This window comes from Eubalaena glacialis, chromosome 18 (assembly GCF_028564815.1).
Source record: "Eubalaena glacialis isolate mEubGla1 chromosome 18, mEubGla1.1.hap2.+ XY, whole genome shotgun sequence".
In the NCBI taxonomy this organism is placed as follows: Eukaryota; Metazoa; Chordata; class Mammalia; order Artiodactyla; family Balaenidae; genus Eubalaena; species Eubalaena glacialis.
In genome coordinates, this window is record NC_083733.1 from 69319266 (window position 1) to 69346836 (window position 27571).

At 43.6% G+C, this 27571-nt stretch overlaps 2 protein-coding genes and 1 non-coding gene across 3 annotated transcripts; 2 read left to right on the forward strand and 1 right to left on the reverse strand.

Moving 5' to 3' along the window:
• LOC133078330 (zinc finger protein 211-like) lies at nt 1-9371 on the forward strand. Its single transcript, XM_061173342.1, has 4 exons — nt 1-217; nt 853-891; nt 1508-1634; nt 6950-9371. The coding sequence occupies exons 2-4, from the start codon at nt 859-861 to the stop codon at nt 8263-8265; spliced, it is 1476 nt and encodes a 491-aa protein (XP_061029325.1). The 5' UTR covers nt 1-217; nt 853-858; the 3' UTR covers nt 8266-9371.
• On the forward strand, nt 1574-27448 carry ZSCAN4 (zinc finger and SCAN domain containing 4). Its single transcript, XM_061173343.1, has 4 exons — nt 1574-1634; nt 25790-26292; nt 26417-26601; nt 26679-27448. Exons 2-4 carry the CDS (start codon nt 25897-25899, stop codon nt 27430-27432), a joined length of 1335 nt encoding a protein of 444 aa, XP_061029326.1. The 5' UTR covers nt 1574-1634; nt 25790-25896; the 3' UTR covers nt 27433-27448.
• LOC133079238 (U6 spliceosomal RNA) lies at nt 19915-20021 on the reverse strand. Its single transcript, XR_009698118.1, has one exon. It is a non-coding gene; the product is annotated as a U6 spliceosomal RNA (small nuclear RNA).
• Nucleotides 27449-27571: the final 123 nt, after the last annotated feature.

A 27571-nucleotide genomic window follows, 5' to 3' on the forward strand; every position in this document is an offset into this window, starting at 1 on the left:
CAGGAGGCAGAGAGCGCAGAGTCGGCATTGAGGTGACAGACAGAGAAGGCGCGGGAAGAGGCTTTGTCCCCAGTGACTAGAGGCGGTGCTATAGTCGGGCACATCGCCGCTTGCGGGGCCGGTCTGGAGACGTTGGTGCCCGGTCCGTTCGGGACGCTCGGCTGTCCCCTCTCTGCCCCGGCTTGTGGCTCAGGCGGCGCCGAGGGACCCGCCTCAGGTAAACGCTCGTCCTCCGGGCCCTCACCGCCCTCACCGCCCTCACCCCACCAGACACTAAAGCCCCGAGTGCGGGGCGCCTGCTCTCGTGCCCGCAGCCCAGGCCCCGGTGTCCAGGACGGTGAGGCGGCCGTGGGTGGGGTCCTGTTTCTGACAGACGGTGTGATGGCGCGTGGCAGAGGGTCACAGGCGGAGGGACCGGCAGGTGCAAAGGCTGGGAGGTCGGATTGAGCCGGGAGGATTGGGGAAACCTGGGGTCCGTGTTGCTTCTGCAGGGAACAAAGTGTGGGTAGAGTCGCACCTGTAGTGACAGGCTGAGAAGCTGTACCTTCCTTCTTGGGGCTCTTGGAGCCATGGAAATTTTTGCGGAAAAGAGACATGATCTAAGTTAAGTTTGAAAAGATCCCCAGAGTCTGTTCAGTGGAAGCACAAATTGTAGGGCTGCTGAGGACATTGAGGCAGAGGGTGTTAAGGGTTTTTTCCTCCAAGGACACAAAACTGCTGAGAGTCAATACAGAGGTTAGATGGTCGGCCCGCGATTACCTGACTCTGGTGACCCCCAGGGGTGCAGGGAAGGCCTGAGCCCCTGGAAGGATGCCATGCTCACATCCCTCTAAGACCTGCCTCTTCCCACAGGTTTCCATGGCTGCAGAAGTGCTTTTGGAACCTAGTCAGGTAAGTGGCGGTTTCGTCCTCCCTCACTGGTCCCAACCCCTATTTTCTCCAAATTTGTGGTGTCATGAGACTTGTCACCTGCCATTTTCCCAGCCCTTGGGTGTGGGGAGCTTAGAGAATCCTAGCTCAGGGTCCTGAGTTGAGTCCAGGGGTTTGATGGAGGGGTTCCCATTTCAGGCCACCAATGGAAAGAGATGTGGAAGCTTATCACAAAAACGGGAAGTGCTTGGAGGTGAGGCTAAGCTGGTTCAGGGAATTGCAGGTCTCCTTCCTTTCTGGTGAGAACAAACTGGGTGTGGGGAGTAAGAGTCAGACTTGGAATGACTGCCTGTGAGGTTAGGCATCTGTTCTGCAGGCAGTGGGAGGTCTGGATCAGATGAGGGAGGTGTTCGCATCTAGGTCTTAACAGGCTCCATCTGGCTGCAGAGTGGACAGCAGAGTGAACACAGTGGTTAATGGGAGTATGAGAAGACAGCAGACACCAATGGCACCAGAGTCTGGAATCTCCTCTGAGATCTTAGGAGGAGGATGGACATGGGGTAGATGTGTGAGGAGATAGATTGTGGGTCTTCCGGAGTGAGGCTGTTGATGATTTCATCTGTCTCTATCCTGGCAGGGAAGTGTGACCTTTGAGGATGTGGCCCTGTATTTCTCCTGGGAGGAATGGGCTCTCCTTGATGAGGCTCAGAGATGCCTGTACCACGATGTGATGCTGGAGAATTTTGCACTTACATCTTCATTGGGTAAGCTCTTACACCTGCCCCTATGCCCTGGGCAAGGCTTGGCCTTTCTCTTTTCTCCAGGGTCAGGTATGTCTCCATCTAAACCATGGGCGCTGCTTCCTTCCCCAGTTGCCTGGGTATGTGCTGTGGTTCAAGGGGTGAGCTGAGTGCATGCCTACTTCTCATCCTTATCACTCCAGCGCCTACTGCGCCAAAGGCCTTACAGGGAAGGATTTGGTATCGCTGTTCTTTAGGTCAGTGTAATGGATCCCACCTGTCTTGCCCTTTCCCTCTCTGGGTGACTGTCTAGCACCATGGCACCCTGGTATGTCTCCCTTCCTATAGCTTACATTTATTTTTGTCTGACTGTGTCAGGAATTGTGGTCACTTATATAGTCACTGCTTACACAAATGTTGAGAGGTCCTTTGCTTAGGTTCTTTTTACTTTATGTTTTAAAGGTTTATGTTTCTTTCTCTTTTTAAAAATATATTATTTATTTGTTTATTTATTTATGGTGTATTTTCTTTTGGCTACATCTGGTCTTTGTTGTGGCATGCGGGATCTTCATTGCAGTGCATGGGCTCTTCGTTGTGGCACGTGGGCGTCTCTCTAGTTGTGGCGTGCAGGTTTTCTCTCTCTAGTTGTGGCAAACGGGCTCCAGAGCGCGTGGGCTCTGTAGTTGTGGCGTGTGGACTCCAGAGCGTGTGGGCTCTGTAGTTGAGGTGCACGAGCTCAGTTGCCTCGCAGCATGTGGTATCTTAGTTCCCCAACCAGGGATCCAACCCATGTCCCCTGCATTGTAAGGCGGATTCTTTACCACTGGACCACCAGGGAAGTCTCTTTACTTTATTTTAGTTGTGGCAAAATATACAAAACAAAATATTTACATTTCTAAGTGGCATTTAGTACACTCTCATTGTGCAACCATCACAGTCCTGCATCCACAGAACTTTTTCATCTTCAGACTGAAACTCTGTTCCCCTTAATCAGTAACTTCCCCCATCTACTGACAACCACCATTCTACTTTCTGTAAATATGGATTTGCCTATTATGAGTATTCCATGTGGGTGGAATCAGACAGGAGTTATCCTTTGATGTCTGGCTTACTTTACTTAGCATAATATCTTAAAGGTTCATCTATGTTGTAGTATGTGTCAGAATTTGCTTCCTTTTTATGACTGAATAACATTGTATATACCACGTTTTGTTTACCCATTATTCTATCAGTAGACAGTTAGGTGCTTTTGCCTTTGGCTCTTGTGAATTATGGTGTTATGAACATGGGTGTGCAGATATCTTTTAGTGTCCCTGCTTCAGTTCTTTTTGAGTATATACCCAGAATCAGAATTGCTGCATCTTATGATAGTTCTTTTTTAAATTTTTTGAAGAATCACCATACTGTTTTCCATAGCAGCTTCACAAAGGTTCCAATTTCTCCCATGCTTGCCTACACTTCTTTTCTGTTTTTTTTTGAGTAATAACCATCCTAACTAATGTGAAGTGGTATCTCATTGTGTTTTGATTTGCATTTCCTTGACAGCCTAGTGATGTTGAGCATCTTTTCATGCACTTATTGCCCATTTGTATATCTTTGGAGAAATGTCTGTTCAATTTTTTTGCCAATTTTTGAATCAAGTTGCTTGGTGTTTTTGTTGTTGAGTTTTAGGAATTCTCTATATATTCTGAATGTTAACCCTTCATCAGATAGGTGATTTGCAGATATTTTCTCCCATTCTATGAGTTGCCATTTATTATGTTCATAGCATCCTTTGATGTACTAAAGGTTTTCATTTTGATGAAATCCAGTTTGTATTTCTTTCGTTCCTTGTGTGTTTGTCGTATCCAAGGAATCATTGCCAAATGCAGTGTCATGAAGCTTTTTCACTATGTTTTCTTAAGAGTTTTATAGTTGTAGCTCTTAAGATCTTTGACGCATTTTTAGTTAATTTATGTACCCGGTATCCATCCAACCTCCTTCTTTTTTTTTTTTAAGGTTTCCTGATAGGAGAGATATTACTGCATGGTCTAGGTTGGTTTCTTTTTCTTTCTTTTTTTTTTTTTTAGAGTTCAGGAAAGATTTGTGAGGGTGTGACATTTAATTAGTTTATTTATTTATTTATTTTTGGCTGTGTTGGGTCTTTGTTTCTGTGCGAGGGCTTTTCTCTAGTTGCGGCAAGCGGGGGCCACTCTTCATCGCGGTGCGCGGGCCTCTCACTATCGCGGCCTCTCTTGTTGTGGAGCACAGGCTCTAGACGCGCAGGCTCAGTAGTTGTGGCTCACCAGCCTAGTTGCTCCGCGGCATGTGGGATCTTCCCAAACCAGGGCTCGAACCCGTGTCCCCTGCATTGGCAGGCAGATTCTCAACCACTGCGCCACCAGGGAAGCCCCCAACCTCCTTCTTATGCATGTGGATATTCAGTTTTCCCAGCATCATGTGTTAAAAAGTCTGTCCTTCCCCACTGAATGTTCTTGGCCTCCTTGTTGCAAATCATTTGACTGCATATGCAAGAGTTTATTTCTGAGCTCTTTATTCTATCCCATTGGTCTATATGTCTGCCTTGATTCCAGTATCACACTGTTTTTTTCTTTAAAGATAGTAGTCATCTTTTCTTTTTTAAATTTATTTATTTATTTATTTATTTTTGGCTGTGTTGGGTCTTCATTTCTGTGCGAGGGCTTTCTCTAGTTGCAGCAAGCGGGGGCCTCTCACTATCGCAGCCTCTCTTGTTGCGGAGCACAGGCTCCAGACACGCAGGCTCAGTAGTTGTGGCTCACGGGCCCAGTTGCTCCGCGGCATGTGGGATCTTCCCAGACCAGGGCTCGAACCCGTGTCCCCTGCATTGGCAGGCAGATTCTCAACCACTGCGCCACCAGGGAAGCCCCACACTGTTTTGATTACTGTAGCTTTTCAGTAATATTTGAAATTTAGAATTGTGACTCCTCCACCTTTGTTCTTCTTTTTCAATATTGTTTTGGCAATTTGGTGTCTCTTGAAATTCCATATGAATTTTAGGATGAATTTTTCTATTACTGCAGAAAACATCATTGGAATTTTGATAGGAATTGCATTGAATATGTAGATGGCTTGGATAGTATTGACATCTTCACAGTGTTGTCTTCCAGCCCATGAGTATAGAAATCTTTCCATTTATTGTCTGTAATTTTTTTTAGCTGTGTTTTGTAGTTTTTAGTGTACAAATCTTACTTCCTTGGTTAAGTTTATTTCTAAGTATTTTATTCTTTGGACACGTACTTTTTTTTTTTTTTTTTTTTTTTTTGGTTGTGCCAAATCTTAGCTTAGTTGTGGCTGGTTGGCTCCTTAGGTGTGACGTGCGAACTCTTAGTTGCAGCAGGCACGTGGGATCTAGTTCCCTGACCAGGGATTGAACCCACGTCCCCTGCATTGGGAGGTGAATTCTTAACCACTGCACCACCAGGGAAGTCCCTTGACAGGTACTTTTATATGTGGAATTGTTTTCTTAGTTCCCTGTTCAGATTGTTCATTGTTAGTGTGTTGAAATATAACTGATTTTTTTCATTTTCTATTTATATCTTCTTCCTTTGCAAACTTCAATTATTCTAAGAGTTTTATGGTGGAATCTTTAAGATTTCATGAGCTGTGGTGAGTTTTACTTCTTCCTTTCTCTTTTGGATGCCTATTTGTCTTTCTTGCCTAATTGCTCTGTCTAGAATTTCTAATACTCTGTTGAATAGTAGTGGTGAAAGCTGGCATTCTTTTTTTGGTAGTGATATTGGAGGAATAGTTTTCAGTCTTTTACCATTGAGTTTAATATTTGCTGTGGGTTTTAAATTTTTTGCTTCCATTATGTTAAGCTAGTTTCCTTCTATTCATATTTTGTTGAGTATTTTCATCATAAAAGGGTGATAAATTTTGTCAGATGGTTTTTGTACATTGATTGAGGTGATATAATTTTTTTCTTACTGTTAAAGTGACATATTACACTGATTAATTTTGTATGTTGAACCATCCTGGCATTCTAGAAATAAATCCCAGGTGTTTATGGTGTATAATCTTTTTACTATGCTGCTGAATACAGTTTGCTAGTATTTTGTTGATTAATTTTGTACCAATAATCATCAAATATATTGCCCCGTAGGTTTCTTGTAGTGTCTTTGCCTGTTTTTTTATATCAGGGTAATAGTAACAGCTGCAGTTGACCTAAATTAAAGCAATTTTGCATTGCAAAGTAGTTAAATCAGATTGATTCTACCATTGTAGTTGTTGTCCAGGTGGGAAAAATACCTGGTTTTACTACTCTGCCACCTTCCCTTTAGCTGTGCCCATGGGTACTTTTTGTAATATTTGAAATATCTTTCCTGTGATCTGTTGTGTCTGGGTTGTCTGGGACAGTATTGGCTACTGACTTCTCCTATCCTTCCCTTAGGATTTGTATCATCCATCTCTCATGCAGTAGCTCAGTTGGGGCTAGAGGAAGAGTCCTCTGTGCTTCCCAGGATGGATATGATCCCATTTTCCACAAGATGGGCCCAGATGGGGCCTGACCCAGATAAATGGCAGTTGGGGGAGGACATGACTTCAGGGCTTGGTTCATATCAATCATATCAAGAACCTGTCCTGTTTTAATTGTGTTTTGGTGATGCCATCACCAGTGGCCACACCTCACCTCCATCTTTCCTTCTCCATTCTTAACACTTTGCTGACTTGTCATGTTTAATACTAGTCATTTTTATTCTGACTCCAGCTGAGACTATTCTCCACCTCTCTGGACTGTTTACCTCACTGATTCCTCACACTGTTCCCTCCTCAGTGCTTTCCCACTTTGTAGTGTCCTAAAGAGTGCACATGTCTAATAATCCTTAAACACCTGTTACCTCTTTTTCAGTCAGATTTTTCTGGGCCTGAACAAGACTTCTGCACAGCATCACGTCATCAGCAGATATAATTCTGCTAAAAGCCATTGAGAGGACTTCCCTGGCAGTGCAGTGGCTAAGACTTCACGCTTCCACTGCAGTGGTCACGGGTTCGATCCCTGCTTGGGGAACTAACATCCTGCATGCCTCATGGCATGGCCAAAAAAAAAAAGCTGTTGACAGAAGAATAAGCTGTAGAACATGCCTTTCCCCCGGGCCACACCCTTTCCTCACGTCCTGTGCCTAGTGAGGTCTGCACCATCCTGTGACCTTAGGGACCCAGTAGTGCACAGCAGTTGCTTCCTCAAGCTGACCCCAACTTCCTTTTCCTGAAAACAGTTTCATGGACTGATTCTTTGATGTGTCGAGTGACATTTGTGATGATTTTGCCCCCTCTCAATAAGGTTAACATGTACTTCATCATCACTTCTTTACTTTCAGGCTGTTGGCATGGAGTAGAAGATAAGGAAGCACCTTCTCAACAGAGCATTTCTGTAGATGGAGTGTCACAGATCAGGATTCTCAAGGCAGGTTCATCTCCCCAGAAGGCCCAGCCCTTTGAGATGTGTGGCCCAATCTTGGGAGATACTTTGCACTTGCCTGAGCACCAGGGAACACATCTAGGGCAGAAACCATACACGTGTGGGAATCGATTCTATTTCTCTGCCAACCTTCAACAGTATCAGGGGCAACACATTGGAGAGATACCCAACAGAAGTTCTGTAGACAGAGCCTTGTTTATAAAGAGCCACACAACCCATGTGTCAGGGAAATCCTTTTCCTGTAGGGAGATAGGGAAAGACTTCTTAGCCAGCACGAGATTTTTCCATCAACCAGTCACTCACACTGAAGAGAACCCAAACAACAATAATGAGTGCGAGGCTGTCTTTCACAGTGGAAAAATGCACCACAACTGGGGAGAAGGCAGGAAAGCCTTTAGCTGCACAGACACACTTGTTGAGGACCAAGGAGTCCACACTAGAGAAGGGCTTTATAATTGCAGCAAATGTGGAAAAGCGTGTACCCGAAGATGGAACCTCATTCAGCACCAGAAAGTCCACACTGGAGAAAGGCCTTATAAATGCCATGAATGTGGGAAATCCTTTACCCAAAGCTACAGCCTCAATAGCCATAGGAAAGCTCACACTGGAGAAAAACTTTATGGATACAGGGAATGTGGAAAATCTTCTGGTCAAAGATCCAACCTCATTCAGCATCAGAGAGGTCACCCTGGAGAACGGCTTCATCAGTGTGATGAATGTGGAAAATCCTTTAGCCGAAGCTCCACTCTCATTCACCACAGGAGACTTCATACTGGAGAAAGACCTTATGAGTGCAGTAAATGTGGGAAATCCTTTAAGCAAAGCTCCAGCCTCAGTTCACATCGGAAAGTCCACACAGGAGAAAGGCCTTATGAGTGTCAGGAGTGTGGAAAATCATTTAGCTGCAAATCTAACCTCATTATCCACCTGAGAGTTCACACTGGAGAAAAGCCTTATGAGTGTCAGGAATGTGGAAAATCCTTTAGCTGCAAATCTAACCTCATTAACCACCTGAGAGTTCACACTGGAGAAAGGCCTTATGATTGTGGAGAGTGTGGAAAATCCTTTAGTCAAAGATCCATCCTCATTCAACATCAGAGAATTCATACTGGAGAAAGGCCTTATGAATGCCATGAATGTGGGAAATCTTTTAGCCGAAAGTTTAGTCTCGTTTACCACCAGAGAGTTCACACTGGAGAACGACCTCATCAGTGAAGAGAATGTAGGAAATCTTTTAGCTGCAAATCTAACCTCGTTGAACACCTGAGAATTCACACTGGAGAAAGGCCTTGTGAGTGTGGGGACTGTGGAAAATCCTTTAGCCAAAGTTCTAGCCTCATTCAACATTAGAGTTCACAGTGGAAGATGTCTTACAAGTGCAGTGAATGCAGGTAATCTGTTAGCTGCTAATCTGATCTCATTCAATACCAGAGCCTTGGGGCTTCCCTGGTGGCGCAGTGGTTAAGAATCTGCCTGCCAATGTAGGGGACACGGGTTCGAGCTCTGGTCTGGGAAGATCCCACATGCCGCGGAGCAGCTAAGCCCGTGAGCCACAATTACTGAACCTGCGCGTCTGGAGCCTGTGCTCCGCAACGGGAGAGGCCGCGATAGTGAGAGGCCCGCGCACCGCGATGAAGAGTGGCCCCCGCTCGCCACAGCTGGAGAAAGCCCTCGCACAGAAACGAAGACCCAACACAGCCAAAAATAAATAAATTAATTTTAAAAAATACCAGAGCCTTCAGACTAGTGAAGAGCCGTAGATATGCTGGGATGTACAGTTTACTTCTAGTATAATTACACTGGAGGAGAGAAGTTGTGAGGGAGCCATCTGCCTGAATTAAAGCCCATATATCTGAAAGTCTGCAGTGGGGAGATTTCCCTAAAGTTCCAGGTATGTGAGAATCTTTAAGGAACTGTGTTATAATTTCTTACCTGCCCAGGACCCTTGCCAGCTTTATGTCAGTGCCATCTATGGCAGAATTCATTTCACCTCTATCACCTGGGAAGTCCACAGTGTGCAAAAGTTACCTCCCAACATACTCAGGGAAGCTGACCTCTGTCCCATCCCCATTTGCGGGGGAAGTGATGAGTAGTCTTAGCTCTTATGGGGTCCTCATTCCCTTCTCATTTCCAAAGTAGGGCGTGGACCCGACCTAGTCTGGGCCTAGTGGACCCTCTCTGAGTTCCATTGCTGACTTGTCGGGAAGCACTGCATTTTCAGGGACACGTTAGTTTCTGGTAACACTTCTCTTGGATTTTCCCAGCCTCCGAGTCACGAAGCTGGGAACGGCATGCCTCCTATTGCTCTGCATTTTGTAATAATAAAGATATTAGTGTTTAAGCCACCTTTGGTCTTGGGGTTCTATTCACTGTGTGAGGTGATCTGAAAACAACTGGGCTGTACCAGCATTAAGGACTGCACAGCTCTCATGGAGGTCCCATGCTTTGTGTGCCTCACATGTCAGTATGATTAAGAATATAGCTCTCTTTCTGGTTTTGGCCTAATGTACATTGTTGCCCAGGATCTGCTAGGAAAGACTGCAGGAGACTGCAGGGTTTCAGGGTCCTGATTTGTGGACTGGGTATCAGGGTTTTTTGTGGGCTCAGAAAACACCCTGAGGAGCCAGGAAGTTATGACAGCCTCCAGTGTTTCTGATAACAACACAAATTGTTTTTCTTATTCACAGTAAATATCACATAATGCTCAGCAGTTATTCTGCAAAAAACCACATGCCCTGATCCCCAGAGTTCACTAGATAATGCCGCTGTAAGACTAGGGACAGGGGGAACCATCTTGGTAAAGGAACCCTGGAGCGGAGGAGAGTGCAGTGAAGTAGATGGAATATGCCCCTTCTAAAATTGCATCAACAAATGCTCCATTGACTGTGACTGTGCAGTATCAGTGGGCACAGATGCCCAGAAATTCTCAGAATCTCCAGGCAAGTGTATCTTTTGGAGCTGAGGTCATTGTGAAAAAAATAAGCTATTGGTTTTCTGGATTCCTATAGCCTCTCTGGGATGTTCACCTAAAGGCCATTGCTACACAGAGAAACAAGCATAGAGAGAAAGGAGATCCCTTAGTCCAGGGTCCCCAACCCACTGGCCTCGGACCGGCCCGCTCCTCGGCCTGTTAGGAAGCGGGCTGCACAGCAGGAGCTGAGCAGCGGGCGAGAGAGTGAAGCTTCATCTGCCACTCCCCATTGCTCACGTTACTGCCTGAACCATCACACACACCACCCCACCCCCCAACCCCCTTCCCCTGTCCGTGGAAAAATTGTCTTCCACAAAACCAGTCCCTGGTGCCAAAAAGATTGGGGACCGCTGCCTTAGTCCACAGTGTGGCTTTGTGACCAGCCAACATTCCTGTTAACTCAGGTGGGAAGGAATCTATTACTCATCAGTATTTGCTACCACTAAGGCAAGGCTGCTCCTCCAAGGTCATCAGAAAAGAGAGGCAATATGGGATTGCCAGGCCTGATTTTCTGAAAAGAGTGGGATATCTATATTTTTCTTTTGAACCATTTTGTTAATTTTTATTCAGGTATAGTCAACATGCAGTATACTGTATCTATTTGAAGTATACAATTTAAATTTTACATATAAACCCATGAAACCTCATCATAATCACAATAATGAACATGTCTCTCACCCCCAGTTTACCTCAGGCCCTTCTCCTCCCCAGGCCTCCAGGCCATCATTGATTTACCTTTATTTATAATAGATTATTTTGTATTTTCTAGAATTTTATATGATTTTATTCATAAAATGTTTACTTTTTTTTTTCTGGTTTCGTTCATGGTTCATAATTATTTTCAGATTCTTCAATGATCCATAGTAGTTCATTCCTTTTATTGCTGAGTAGTATCTTTTCTATACTTATACCATTTGTTTATTCATTTGTCTGGTTAAGAGAATTTGGGTTACTTCCAGTTTTGGCTATTGTGAGTAAAGGTGCTAGAACATTTGTGTGTAATTCTATGTGTATGTATGTATTTTCACTTGTCTTGTGTTAGTAACTCAAAGTATAATGCCTGAGTCATAGAATAGGTGAATGTTTAACTTACAAAACTGCCAAATGATGACCTAAAATTATGGTTTGCTTTTGTATACCCACCAGGTTTATGTAAAATGCTTCCACATTCTTGCCAATACTTGGTATTGTCAGTCTTTTGAATTTACACTTTTAGTAAGGAAGCAGTAGTTTTAGTTACATCTCCCTAAGGATTCATGGTGTTGAGCATTTTTTTCATGTGTTTATTTGCCATCTGTTTATCTTCTTGGTAAAATATCTGTTTATATCTTATGCTTATTTTACTTTTTTATGTTGTGACTATTTCCCTTTTCATTAACAAGTAATCAACTCATTTTTGTTCCTCAATTTTTGTGCATTCTGTACAATGTAATTACCGCATACACCATATACTTACAATTTTAATCTGTATTGTTCCTATATTCTTAAGTCTAGGCTTTCAATAATACAGTTAAGTCCTGGTTTGTAGTGTTTTCCAATTTCCCTGATATGAATACTCCCACCATGGTCAATTTCAAACTGCCAACATGATGTCACTGAACATGGAGTTGGGAAAAGTTGCCAGAGGTCCATCATTCTAACTCCGCCATACTGTTCCAGTAGCTACAATAACCTGTAGGACACAGATGATAATAAAACATAATAAAATTATTTGGAAGTGACAGGTTTTGAATATTTGTTTCATGAAGGTATAATTGACTGAACATATAAACTACATGTATTTAAGGTGTACATTTTGATGTTTTGATACATGCTTACACCCTGAAACCAAAATTTTCATTGGAAACAAAAGACAATCTATTGATATAATAATGGCACTTATTCAGTTAAATTATTCAGTTCACTACTTCAATTATGCAAGAAACAAAAGTAGAGCAGGCAAGATATTTCAAGTACAGGCAGTTCTTGAGGAAAAAAAAAACCCAAACTTTGAAAATGTTTTTCTCACAAAGGATCAGAAGGAATGCATATTAGGGAATTCCCTGGCGGTCCAGTGGTTAGGGCTCCGCACTTCCGCTTCAGGGGGTGTGGGTTTGATCCCTGGTCTGGGAACTAAGATCCCGCATGCTACTCAGTATGGCCCAAAAAAAAAAGCGTATTAAATTAAAAGTTGAGATGCAGTTTTCCAGCATTTTATTTTGGAGTCAAAACCATACTGTTTTCAGTATGAATCCTCTAGTATTTTGTGTCTTTGTTCTTGTTGACAGAAAAGCCATAAGTAATCCAACATAATTCATAATAATTGGGATTCTGTAAAGTGATTGGGGAATTTCAGTACATTTTAGAACAATCAGAGGGAGCACAGTTATAATTTAAAGTGTTATTAGCTCTAGACATTCTCAATATTATCGCCCATATTTAACAGAGGAGCAGATTTTAGGCCCTAATTTCTAAAGTTATCCAGTGCATATAAACTAGGATTTATTGAAGACTCTTTCTCTCTATCTTTTTGTGTTTGTCACATATCAATTGTCCATATTTGGTGCATACTGTAATAACAAATATAATTAGCACTAATGTTTTGGGAAGAAAATAGTTGCCTATTGTCCACAGTTCTGGGGCAGGATCTTGAAGGGCATATCTCGTGAGCTACAAACGTACAGCTGTATACAGGCATCTGGCAGGGGCTAAAAGAGCACTATGGGAATGAATCAAACAGCCAGGAGGTCATATCGAGAGAGTGAGAACAGATGCTACTGTATGTAAGCAAATCCAAATGTTACTGAAAGGATCCTCAACCATAATTGATTCATTTCATACATATACAGGTGGAGAGGAAAGTGTGTGTGTTAAATTTATCCTCATGTGTATTTACACGAACTTTTCCAAGTAAATTTAAACACGAAATAAAAAAAGGAATTAGTAGACAAAAATAACACATTAAATGAGAAAATAAAATGACCAGAAATCATGTTGAAGACATATCAAAAAAATATCTTTGACATACAGATCAGGTTCATTAGCTTAAAGTGAGAAGTAACCAATTTTGTTTAGATCTGAGACACCATCATAGAAGTTAAGTGTCCTAGGAGGAATGGCATCTCATGGTGGAGTACGGCTACATTGATCCCAACCATTGAGGCCCCCATACCTCACATAATTCAAGTGAATGTGCCATTCAATCTTCACAGGCCAATACTTCGCTCTTACATGTATTCTAGCCAGTGCCTATTTTAACAGCCTCTCCTTCACCTACATAGGAACTCAGTACTATACACCTTTACTTAGTTGCCCATGGGATACCGCAACGGTTCAGCCATCACATACAACCTCAACTGACAAGAACTTAATTGAATCCAGCTGTACCCACGCACCCAAGTATGGCGCTACATTGATGACATCCCCTCGTGAGGGGATTTGCTAGACACTTGTGCAAGGCATACATTCATCGTTGTGCTTACAGAGAGCAGATGGGCTACTGCCCCACATGTTTCAGCTTCATGCCACCCCAGTGGATTTCTTAGCTTCATCCAGTGTGCCTAAGGGCTACTCTATTGCTTATATAGTTAAAGAGCAACTTTCCCTGGCCTTCCCTTTAAAATACCAACTCTAGAGACTTCCCTGGCGGTCCAGTGGTTTTTTAATTAAAAAAATAATAAATACTAACTCCAGCCATTCAGGATGGTCACTATAAGGTCCTGACCAAAATTCCTGTTGGCAATATATTAATTCTTGGTTGCTCATGTCAAATGCTGTTTTCAAGATTTTAGCCCCCAAGGTCTATTGGTTTTATTTCCCTAAATACTTCTCACTTCTGCAGGCATATCCTCCTCCATATCAGACTTCCCTCTCTTTATATGACTTGTAGTATCTGCATTTGGGGACCACATATAACCTTTTGGCCTCCTGCCAAAAAAAATTCTGTATCTTGATTGTGGTTGTGCCTACATGATTCTACACGTGATAAAACTGCATAGAACTACACACATGCACACACGTAAAAACGGTGAACTGTGAAAAAGATAGGAGGATTTAACCAATGTCAAATTCCTTGTTTTGATATTAAGGTTACATAAGTTGCTACCACAGAGGAAACTAAGTGAAAGATACTCTGTACTATATCTGCAACTTCCTGTGAATATACAGTTATTTCGGAATAAGACATTGAAAAAAACAAAACAACAGATCATGTGTCTTGTCTTGCTAAATCCCCACAACTTCCCAGAGCAGTAAGAATACAATCCAAATTTCTCATCATAGACTCCAAAATACATGCAGCAGCCCCTGCCCCGCTCATCTCACTACCTACCAGTCTCCCGCTCCAGCCCTGCAGTCTTTCACTCTCTACCAACAAGCCAAGCTCTCACTAACCTTGGGGTGTTGATACATGCTTTTCTCTTTGCAGGGAATTTTTTTTAAATTAATTAATTTATTTATTTATGGCTGTGTTGGGTCTTCGTTTCTGTGTGATGGCTTTCTCTAGTTGCGGCAAGCGGGGGCCACTCTTCATCGCGGTGCGCGGGCCTCTCACTATCGCGGCCTCTCTTGTTGCGGAGCACAAGCTCCAGACGCGCAGGCTCAGTAATTGTGGCTCACGGGCCCAGTTGCTCTGCGGCATGTGGGATCTTCCCAGACCAGGGCTCGAACCCATGTCCCCTGCATTGCCAGGCAGATTCTCAACCACTGCGCCACCAGGGAAGCCCGTTTGCAGGGAATTTTTCTTCACTTTCGCACCTGGATGGAGTCTTCATTGCACTGAGTAGCTGTACAGTTCAATGTCCCATTTTCCCACATTTACAGATGTGAATCCTGAGTACTGAGGAGAATGGACATGACCAAGGTCAGCCAGTTGGTAAATGGCACAGCTCAGACGAATTAGAAAAACAGTCTGTCTGTAGAGTCCAAGCACTTAGCTACTAGCCCACACTGCCTTGCTTCACATGTGAATTGAGAAAAGAAGATACAAGGCCAAGCAATCCAGTTCCAAGCTTCATCTTTTGTTTTATTATGAAGACAATAATATGTTCTCTTTAAAAAAATAACAAAATATATATGGAAATGCAAAAGGCCTATAATAGTCAAAGCATTTTCTATTTTCTAAAATAAAACAAATTTGGACTTTAAAGACCTGATTTCAAAACTTACTATGAAGCTATAGTAATGAGACTGTGTGGTATTGGTGAAAGGATAGACAATGGAGCAATGGAAGAGTCCAGAAATAGAGCCACATGCATATCATTAATTTATTTTCAACAAAATTGCCAAATTAATTTTAAAATGAAAGGATAATATTTTCAACAAATTATTTTGAAAAACTGTGATATCCTCATGCATAAAAGTAAAGAACCTCAACCCTTCCCTCAAAATATTCACAATTGAACTCAAAATGGACCATAAACCTTAATATAAGAGATAGAAATATATACCATCTTAAATATAACAGGAAGAATGCTCTTTGTTCTTGCTTTAGGCCAAGGTTTCTTACATAGGAAAAAAAAAACCATAAAAGAAAAATATGATAAACTAGACTTTAATAAAATTAAAATTTCTGGGGGCTTCCCTGGTGGCGCAGTGGTTGAGAATCTGCCTGCTAATGCAGGGGACACGGGTTCGAGCCCTAGTCTGGGAAGATCCCACATGCCGCGGAGCAACTAGGCCCGTGAGCCACAACTACTGAGCCTGGGCGTCTGGAGCTTGTGCTCCGCAACAAGAGAGGCCGCGATAGTGAGAGGCCCACGCACCGAGATGAAGAGTGGCCCCTGCTTGCCACAACTAGAGAAAGCCCTCGCACAGAAACGAAGACCCAACACTGGCAAAAATAAATAAATAAATAAATAATAAATTTTTTAAAATAAAAATTTTTTAAAAATGCATATTCTTTAAAAAAAATTAAAATTTCTTACAGTTCAAAAGGTACTGATAAGGAAATGAAAAAAAAAATCGATCTACGGCCTAAGAAAAAATATTTACAAAACCTATATCTGACAAAAGGCAGGTATACAGAACATGTAATAAGGTAAACAACACTACTAAAAAATAGGCAAAACATCTGAACACATATTTCACTAAATATGATATATGAATCATAAGTAAGCACATGAAAATATTCAGTATTATTATTTAAAGAAATATGAATGAAAACCACAGTGAGGTCCCACTGCACACTCATTTTAATGGTAACATTAAAAGACTGACAATATCTAGGTGTTGAAGATGTGAAGAAAAGTGGAACTCTCATACATTGCTGGTAGGAATGCAAAATAGTACAAATAAATTTGGAAACACTGGCAGTTAATGAAGTTAATCATCCACTTATTCCTAAGTATAACTACAAGAGAAATGGAAACCTGTGTCCACAGAAATACTTGTACGTATTGGCACGTTTCCAGGAACTTTATTCTTCAAAGCCAACAACTAGATAACAAAAACAAACATCCATCCACAGATGAATGGTTAAGAAATTGTGATATTTATAAATGGAATACTCCCCATCAATATTAAGGAATAAACTACTGATACAGGTGGGAAAAAACCCATCAATTTCAAAGCGTTATAGTAAGTATGGATGTGTGCATCATCTATATCAACAACAGCCTTAGAGAGACCAAAAGCCTTTCTACTGAGATTGGACGTTAACATCCAACAGGAAAACAAAAGAAAGCCTGGGATCTGGCCCTCAGCTGCCCAGTTCTGATAGGCCACCCCAGGTGACATAATGAAAGATTGGCTCCTCACCTTGAGACAGGCTGGGACCTGGGACCTGAGACCCTTCACTGCAGTGCTTGCACCTGGACAAACGTCTTCTTGAACAACAGAATACAAAGAAACTCTAAGGGACTAAAAATAAATATATGCATGAGAAGTTGGGGCAAATTATAAACAATAAGATATGAAAAGGCCAAAACCTAACTGCCACCTTTGAAGTGACTGCCTGCCAGGGGCAAAAACAGTGTACTACGCATGATGCCTGCACAGAACACCACCAAGGGGACAGGCAGACCCACTAATCCGCTCCTGCTCTCCCCCCATTTAAGAGACCAGCTCGCCTCTTCGTGAGGAGAGAGCAAGTGCATCTATTACTTGTTTTTGATCCCTCCTGCTGCAGCACAAGTCCCAATTAAGCCTTGCCTAAATTTCTCATCTGTCCTCTTATCAATTTCTTTTTATTTTTAAGATTATTTTTAAAAATATTTATTTATTTATTTGGTTGCCCCGGGTCTTATTGCAGCATGTGAACTCTTAGTTGCAGCATGCATGTGGGATCTAGTTCCCCGACAAGGGATCGAACCCGGGCCCCCTGCATTGGGAGCTCAGAGTCTTAACCACTGGACCATCAGGGAAGTCCCTGGCCTCTTAACCAATTTCTATTGATTAAAGAAATCCAAGAGGGATTTCCCTGATGGCGCAGTGGCTAAGAATCCGCCTGCCAATGCAGGGGACATTGGTTCCAACCCTGGTCCGGGAAGATTCCACATGCGGTGGAGCAACTAAGCCCGTCACAACTACTGAGCCTGTGCTCTAGAGCCCGCGAGCCACAACTACTGAGCCCACGTGCCACAACTACTGAAGCCTACGCGCCTAAAGCCCATGCTCCACAGCAAGAGAAGCCACCACAATAAGCCCTCACACCGCAACTAGAGAAAGTCCACACGCAGCAATGAATACCCAACGCAGCCAAAAAAAAAAGGCAAAAATCCAAGAACCCAAGTCAGTAACCGTCTCTGAGCTATACTAAATGGCTCAAGATTAAGGGCCACTGAGAGATGGGAGAGACCCTGCTGCACCCCCTCAAGTTAAATGAGCTGCGCCATTTCCTGATTAGGAATCTTGCCTTTTTTTTTTTTTTGAATTTTTGTGTGCGTGTGTGTGTGTGTGTGTGTGTGTGTGATTTTAGTTCCCCGACCAGGGATTGAACTCACGCCCTCAGCAGTGAGCGCGGAGTCCTAACCACTGGACCTCCAGGGAATTCCCAGGACCCTTGCCTTCTTGCATTCTGGCCTCTTTACCACTCCTGCCAGCCTCTATACATATGCCCTCAGGTAACATCCTCATGGTGCCCCCGACAGCGGTCACCTGTGCCTCTGTCTTCTCATCCCCTGACTCACCCACATGGGTTGTCCTGCCTCATCCCTAAACTTTGGCCACTTCCAACCATGCCCTTCAGAGTCCAGCAACTCAAGGATCTCGTGTCTGGGAATAAAGACGCAGACGTAGAGAATGGACTTGAGGACACGGGGAGGGGGAAGGGTAAGCTGGGACGAAGTGAGAGAGTAGTACTGACGTATATACACTACCAAATGTAAAATAGACAGCTAGTGGGAAGCAGCTGCATAGCACAGGGAGATCAGCTCGGTGCTTTGTGACGACCTAGAGGGGTGGGATAGGGAGGGTGGGAGGGAGACGCAAGACGGAGGGGATATGGGGATATTTGTATACATATAGCTGATTCACTTTGTTATATAGCAGAAACTAACACAACATTGTAAAGCAATTATACTCCAATAAAGATTTTTTTTTTAATTTATTTATTTATTTATTTTTTATTTTTGGCTGTGTTGGGTCTTCGTTTCTGTGCGAGGGCTTTCTCTAGTTGCGGCAAGTGGGGGCCACTCTTCATCGCGGTGCGCGGGTCTTTCACTATCGCGGCCTTTCTTGTTGCGGAGCACAGGCTCCAGACGCACAGGCTCAGTAATTGTGGCTCACGGGCCTAGTTGCTCCGCGGCATGTGGGATCTTCCCAGACCAGGACTCGAACCCGTGTGCCCTGCATTTGCAGGCAGATTCTCAACCACTGCGCCACCAGGGAAGCCCAAGATGTTTTTAAAAAAGTAAAAAAGGATAATTTAGGGGGAAAAAAAGGGGTCTCATGTCTGCACCTGACTTAGACTGCTGAGCCCCACCCTCCCCCCCACCGCCCCATGTCTCCTGCCCGGGCATCACATATTTTCCCCCTCTTTTGGAGACTACTTGGATCCAGATCTTGGTGTTTCTAGTTCCATTTTCTTTATGTATCCCACAACTAGTATTTAATAGCAATAGGTGTTAGCCACTGTTTCAGAGGCATAAAGCAGAGAAAATCCCTTCCCACAGGTGGATCACAACTTTTGTTCTTTTATGCTTTCTGTTTCATTCTCCTACCCTTGGCCATTTAGATGTCATCTTCAATCTGATCATCGGACTCACTGATTCATTCTTTAAATATCCCCATCCTCCTATGTATTCTACTCAGTCCTTTCTTTATCAATGTTTTCCATAACCAACATTTTCCCAATTTTTTTGAAGCATATCTTCTTGCTCCTGTGGCTTTTTTCTTTCCTCATGTCCTGGATTATTTTATCCTCTTATTTTAATTTCTTTGTACTTCCAATTCTTTAAACTATATAACATATGTTGCTTACTATGATTTTTGTGAGGTTGTGATTCTTCTTCCGTATCTAGTTACTTTTCCCTGGATGTATGAGTTTCTCTGTGTGTGTATGAAGGAATGGCCAAGGTCAGGCCAGATGCCCTGGCAGATGCAAGAGTATGAAATGAGGAGATGGGCCAGGGAAGGGAGCCCAGTTTTCACCACACTAGGCGACCAGGCTCATCTATTTTCATCTTAACTTAGCCAGGATGGAGGCGTCTCCTGAGCTGTCATCCCAAAAGTCTGCGGGATGAGAGGGGATGGCCTGACAGCCCAGGGACAGCTGATCTGCCTGGCCTCTCCTCAGACCCTCTTGCCAGATATTACGGTCTGTTCCAGCACCACAGTCTGAAGCTGGAACAGCTGGTAATTACTGAACTGAGGCCATGTAGGTGGTAACTGAAACCGCTTTTCTCTGTGTGTGTGTGTGTGTGTGTGTGTGTGTGTGTGTGAATTGGCAAAGTGTTTCAGGACGGTGGGGAAGGGCACAAAATATGGAACACTTCCCTAATTTGTGTGTCATCCTTGTGCAGGGGCCATGCTAATCTTCTCTGTATCGTTCCGATTTTATTACATGTGCTGCCGAAGCGAGTATGAAACCGTTTTTCTTTTGCTTTTCTTTTTTTATAAATTTATTTATTTATTTATTTATTTATTTATTTTTGGCTGCGTTGGGTCTTCGTTACTGCACGCGGGCTTTCTTTAGTTGCATCGATCGGGGGCTGCTCTTCGTTGCAGTGTGCAGTCTTCTCATGGCAGTGGCTTCTCTTGTTGCAAAGCATGGACTCTAGGCATGCGGGCTTCAGTAGTTGTGGTGCGTGAGCTCGGTAGTTGTGGCTCATGGGCTCTAGAGCGCAGGCTCGGTAGTTGTGGCACACAGGCTTAGTTGCTCCACGGCATGTGGGATCTTCCTGGACCAGGGCTCGAACCCGTGTCCCCTGCATTGGCAGGCGAATTCTTAACCACTGCACCACTAAGGAAGTCCCTGATAATTTGGTTTTACTGAATTTTGTGAAACTGTGAGGCCACGGGGAGCGGCAAAGTTTTTTTTACCAGAGGCAGTCTGAACCCTGCTCTGAGTAACTTGAAGCCACTGGGGAGCTTCCACAGAGGAGGCACGTGTCCAGACTCGGTTATAACAGGGTCACTATGATGGCTGCTTTGGGAATAGAAAGACTTGTGTGGGAATTCCCTGGCAGTCCAGTGGTTAGGACTCCGTGTTTTCACTGCCGTGGCTCTGGCTTCAATCCCTGGTCAGGAACTAAGATCCTGCAAGCTTTGTGGCTCAGCCAGAAAAAAAGAAAAGAAAGGAAGGAAGATTACTGGGAGGAGGGGAAGCCAGTTAGGAGCTGACCTCATTAATCCAAGGGAAGGATGATGGGGCCTGGGCAGTGCAGGTTAAAACGTGGTTTGATTCTGGATATAACTTGAAAGCAGATAATGTTAGGACTGCTGCAAAAGTCCCTTCTCTCCAAAAAACATTCCATCTGCTTCCCTATCTCTTCTCTTATCTTCCAGGTGGTCACTCACTCCACACGAAGTCAGGAAACAGAAGTGTTGAGTTTCCCTAAAATCTCTTCCTCCTGCTTTCCCTCTAGTGAGTGTAAGACCCCACCCCTCCCACCACATTTTCAAACCAGGAGCCTCTCCCCATTTTAACCCCTTCCTCTTCCTCAGTCCCCACAAATCCATCAAACATCATGTGCTTTCTTTACATAAAATAAGCACTGCTCTTTCCCTTCCCACTAAATGATCTTGGTTTCAGCCCCTACGATTTCTTTGTTGGATTAGGAACCTCTCCTTTGGGGTCCTGGGGCACCCTCTGACTCACCAGCCCCGATGCACAGGAGGAGAGAATCCCCCTCACCCCCACCCCCACATTGTGCCACACGGCTTGAGGGATCTTAGTTCCCTGGGTCCTCAGCAGTGAAAGTGCAGAGTCCTAACCACTGGACCGCCAGGAAATTCCCAGAAGGAGAGACTCTTAGCCTTGTTTTCTGCTTCACTTGTCCACAAGTCTTGGAAAATTGGAAAGTGTTAACTTTGTATAAGACTCACATAGGACAAAACTTGATGTGAGATTAAACATTATATCCCCACTTAAGTGCGAATGTTGTTATATTTCACTGCAGAAATATGTGTGTTTGATTGTGGCCTATTGCCCCAGGCCCTGGGCTGTTATATAATACCATACTGGAAAGCTGGGGCTGCAGCTGATGAAGATTCCAACAGAGATTCCATCAACAGTCACACTTTATCCAATCATGTCTTTAAATGCATTATTGTCCCTGATCCTATAAAAGGGAGGAGCCTTGGGAAGGCACATCAGATGAACCCAGTTCAGAAAGTGAGTCACACAGCGGGTCCTCAGCCTTCAGCTCAAGATTACCCAGTCTGAAGTTCAGTCTTCTGGAGGAGGTGAGTTTCCCATTTCGTGTGTGTGTGTGAGTGTGCATGCGTGTATATTTATGCATAGCTGTGGGGAGAAAATTCCTAGGTACAAAGATATGGATGTCTCTCAGGCATGGGGGATGGTTGATTGTGACAGCTGCTCTGGCTGTGCAAAATCTGGCCTGACTGAAGTAGACTTCTCCTAGGAAAGTCTGTTAGTTTGGCATTGCTTTTTGTTAATTTTATGTTCTAGTAATTCATTTTTATTGCATCTTGTGGCAATGGAGGTGCATGGCCGATTGAGATGATGGTGGGGCTGAAAATGAAAGAGTGTGTGTCAGTTACCAGTGAATGCTCCACAGGCTTCATATATATCAATTCTTTTAGCTCCCATGGCAATTCTGAGCTGGGTGTCATTAGAGATCAGAGCCCCCATGACAAGGATGGAGGCCTGATGGGTAACGTGTCTGGGGTCACACAGCTTGTAAATGCCAGGCTCCAGGTTGAGAACATTGGCAGTCTGGGGGGGTTTTGTTGTGTTTTGTTTTTTATTGAGATATAATTGACATATAACATTGTATTAATTTCAGATGTACTGCATATGATACAATATTTGCATGTATTGAGAAATGATCACAGTAAGTCTAGTTAACATCCATCAGCATGCATCATTACATCCCTTTTTCTTGTGATGAAAATTCTAAATATGGCAATTTCGTATTCCAAGGTCCTAGCCATAATAGTGCTCCGTGGCCTTGTTTGTGTGAAATTGAGTGCATGTCTGCAAATGTGACCATGTGGTCTGTGTGTGCCTGGGGTAGTCCAGAAAGAGAACCCATGGGACTTCCCTGGCTGTCCAGTGGTTAAGACTCCACACTTCCAATGCAGGGGGCGCAGATTCGATCCCTTGTTGGGGAGCTAAACTCCCACATGCCATGTGGTGTGGCCAAAAAAAAAAAAAGAGAGAGAGAACTCGTGGGGAGTCCCAGATGAAGGAGGAGGTATGGATTATACAGAAAAAAGAAAAACAATAGAGACCAGTATACCTGGATGTAGATAACCAGCCACAGCACCTAAGGTGGGGTGGGAAGGGTGAGGACAGGCCCAGACAAAGCCTGGTGGAACCACGAAGGACTTAGTGCTTTTCCCTGAGAGCAAGAGGGAGCCATGGAGGGAATTAAGTGGAGCAGTGGAGCATGACCTGAGCAGATTAGCATTTTAAAAAGGTTGACTAAATAGGTGTGATAAGTGGATTAGGGGAAGGCAAGGATGTGTTCAACTTTCTCCTATAGGGTTTTGCCTAGAATCATCTTTGCCTCATTCATTGATGAGATCAGGGTGGCTAGTTTTATCAGATCAGCAGGTGAGGTTGGCACAAAACATGACATCAGTTAACAGAAATTAATTAGGTATTTGGGAGCCCACATATCCCAACAAACACCCACATTTTCTGATTTTGTGGCACGATGTTTGCTTTAAAAGAAAACAACAACAAATACAGGGACTTTCCTGGCAGTCCAGTGGTTAAGACTCCAGCTTCCAATGCAGGGGGCGCGGGTTCCATCCCTGGTCGGGGAACTAAGATCCCACATGCTGCATGGCGCAGCCAAAAAAAAAAGAAAAAAAATCTGGGAATTCCCTGGTGGTCCAGACTCCGTGCTTTCACTTCCAAGGGTGTGGGTTCGATCCCTGGTTGGGGGAACTAGGATCCTGCAAGCTGCGTGGTGCGGACAAAAATAATAATAATAATAATACAAGTCTTTGAAATGTTGACTATATATAAAAAAACACACACACACAAAAATAGGGCAATGATATAGAAAAAGGATTAAATCTTTTATCTGTTTGACATCCCAAGGGGTATGCATGTGGTTGCCCAGATCATTGATTTGCAGTCACAAATCAATATTGAATAATACAAACTCAGTTTCTCCTCTGAATCCTACGCTCCAGTAGAAAAGGATAGGCAATACAAACAGCTCAATACGGACTTCCCTGGTGGTGCAGTGGTTAAGAATCCTCCTGCCACTGCAGGGAACATGGGTTAGAGCCCTGGTCCGGGAAGATTCCACATGCTGTGGAGCGACTAAGCCTGTGCACCACAACTACTGAGCCTGTGCTCTAGAGCCCACGAGCCACAACTACTGAAGCCTGCTTGCCCAGAGCCCGTGCTCCGCAACAAGAGAAGACACCGCAATGAGAAACCCGCACACCGCAACGAAGAGTAGCCCCCGCTCGCCGCAAGTAGAGAAGGCCCATGCGCAGCAACAAAGACCCAACGCAGCCCAAAATAAATAAATACATTTATTTATTTATTTATTTTTAATTTATATTTATTTATTTTGGGCTGCGTTGGGTCTTTGTTGCTGCGCGTGGGCTTTCCTTAGTTGTGGCGAGTAGGGGCTGCTCTTCGTTGCGGTGCGCGGGCTTCTCATTGCGGTGGCTTCTCTTGTTGCAGAGCATGGGCTCTAGGCACGCGGGCTTCAGTAGTTGTGGCACATGGGCTCAGTAGTTGTGGCTCACGGGCTCAAGAGTGCAGGCTCAGTAGTTGTGGTGCATGGGCTTAGTTGCTCCGTGGCATGTGGGATCTTCCTGGACCAGGGATCGAACCCATGTCCCCTGCACTGGCAGGTGGATTCTTAACCACTGCGCCACCAGGGAAGTCCCAAATACATTTATTTTTAAAAAGAAAGAAACAGATCAATATAAAATTATAACTTTGATAAGATCAGTGAAGCAAAGACAAATGTTTTTCATAAGGAAGGGTAATTGGAAAAAAGAAAGAGGTGAAAGTAAAATGAAAATTTCCTGAGGAATGTGTCATTGGGCTGACACGGGGTGTAGCTGAGGTGGTTTTGCAGGTGTTTGTGTCTGATGTAGGAGTTTCTAGCACAAGATGAAATCATGTATATGGATTCCAGCCTGTCCTATTTCATTCACTTTCTTGTCAATTGTTTGTAATATTTTGTTTTCTTATAATGACTGAAAGAACATCTTTGTACTAGATCGCCTTCGTTCAGTTAAATCATGTCCAATTACAACTTAAGACGCTATTTACTGTTTAAAATTGAACTTTTAAAATTGAAATGTAATGCACATACAGAAAAAAGGAAAAGTGAAAGTATATAGATTGGTGGATTTTTACAGAGAAACACTCGTGTGTAACTGCCTCCAAGATCAAGAGGTAGACTATCGCCAGCTAAAATTGGAAGTACAGCATCAGAACAAGAGAACTCTCTCTTTAGTCCCAGGCAAACTGGGATGGGGTCGTCCTATGGAGCCCTCCATATGTACCTATCCCAGGATCTACTATTGTTTCCAAAATTTTAACCAACATCCTAAATAATATTGATAGTATTTATATGTTTTTCAATGAACATAAACGAGAAGAAACAAAATGTATTGTTTAGTGCCTGGATTATTTCCATGTTGTTGCATGAAGAATTTCTTCTCATTGCTATCAAATATGCCTCTACATCAATTAATTGTAATCTGTCCCATTGAATGTTGGACATTTAGATTATTTACAGCATGGGAATATTATGAATTATGTCGATAGAAACATTATTGTATATGCCTTTGTTGCACATGAGTATATTCTTCCGTTGAGTACATGCCGAGGAGTAAAATTGATGAGTCACAGGGAATGCATAAATACAGATTTAGCACATATTAGTCAAAGCATTTCCAACGTGAGTACTCACCAGCAGTGACTGAGAGTGCCAGGTGCTCCAATCCATGTCAATGCTAACTCTATTTTATTTTAGTGATTCTGGTAGGTATTTTGTAGCACGTTGTTGTAGTTTTATTTTGCATTTCTGGGATGACTGATGAGGTTGCGCTTTTCTCCATTTGTTTATTCACCAGATGTCTAGTAGAATTCATCCATGAACTCAACTGAACCTGAATTTTGTTTGTTTCTTTTCAATTATACCAGTGTTGTAATTTATTACATATCTCTTCTATTTCTAGCTTGCAGTTCTTAAACATCCACCAGTTGTTGAAAGAGATCCCCCAAGAAACAAGTCAGCAGAGATTGAATCCCTGAAGTTGTGGCTTTCTGAGAATTCTTGTTAAGAATGGCTTTAGACCTTAGAATCTCCTTTCAAGATGAACCATCCAGGAAGGATCCAGGGTCAGATAATCTAGAGCTTAAACCCAGCCAAGGATCTGCCATCCAGGAGGGAGAGGGGATCTCTGAGTTCCGGAGCACTCAGCTCAGCTTATTTCAAAACAGCAATAACTCATGTGCAAGGCAGGAGCTGCAAAGACTCTATAAATTATTTCACTCATGGCTGCAGCCAGAAAAACACAGCAAGGATGAAATAATTTCTCGTTTGGTCCTGGAACAGTTTATGATCAATGGCCGCTGCGGTGACAGGTCCACTTTACAAGAGAAATGGAATGCAAGCGGCAGAAACCTGGAGAAATTCATGGAAGATCTGACCGATGATGGCATGAAGCCACCTGGCTTAGTAAGTAGAGGGTTCTGACCCCCAGGGTGAGGGGCATGGGGGTGTAAGGAATAAGTAGTCTGTTGGAGTTGCCTGGAAGTAGAGAAAGAAGTTATTATAGATAGTAATCAGGCTTTGTTCACAGGTCCACGTCCACATGCAGGGACAGGAAGCCCTCTTTTGTGAGAATATGCCCTTAAGAGAAGTCATTGTTCACTTCACAAAACAGTTGTCGACAGGAACTCCAGCAAGAGAGAACATGGGGACACCTTTCTGGACTCCTCAAGATACTTCCCTGGAAACAAGACAAAGTGAGTGGGGAAAGCCCAGGTACCAGAGGGATGATCTGTGTGGACTCTTTCTTGGGTATAACTTCACTGAGTCACTTTTTCCCCCACTACAGAAAGTGAAGGTAAAGAAAATGGTGGCAACATTTCTTTGAAAACATGTCAAGTAAATGACCGTATTACTAGTCCAAACAATCAACTACCTTTCCTACTCATTATCCAAGAAGAGAACAGTCCGAGGCCTGAAGAAGGAGGTGTTTGTTTGGAGAATCCACTCAGCTCCAGAAAAGCAGGTCCAGGCCCCTCCAGGTCCCAGGAAGGGTCCCTGAAAGGACCCTCCTATCAAGATGTCCTTGTGGAGGTGGAACCAGAGTTTCTCTTCAAGCCAGACCAGGTCACCCTTGAGCCTGTTTCTACCCACCAGAGCACTGAGGGGAACTCTGCACGTGGGGAACACCAAGAAAGATTCCACGGAGCCCCAAAAGTATACAAATGTGAGACGTGTCCCAAGATCTTTAGGTATTCCTCTCGGTTAAAAGTTCACCAGAAAAGACACAATAATGAGAGGACATATATTTGTGCCGAGTGTGGCAAAGGCTTCTTCCAGGCATCAGACCTACATGTGCATCAGAGGATTCATGCAGGAGAGAAGCCTTTCATGTGCAGCATGTGTGAAATGGCCTTCAGCCACAAAACCAACCTTCGGGCTCACGAGAGAATCCACACGGGAGAGAAGCCCTATGTATGTTCCCTTTGCCAGAGACGCTTCCGCCAGTCCTCCACCTACCACCGCCACCTTAGGTTTCACCAGAAAATTGCCCTCAAAAGTGTTCCCTCCACACTAAATGCTTCCTTGGCTATGGCCCCAATGTGATGTATAGAAATTATGTATGTGCGTATGTTTATTTCCATAGTACTGCTCTATAGAATATACTTTATAAAAATAATTAAAGGGCTTCCCTGGTGGCGCAGTGGTTGAGAATCTGCCTGCCAATGCAGGGGACACGGGTTCG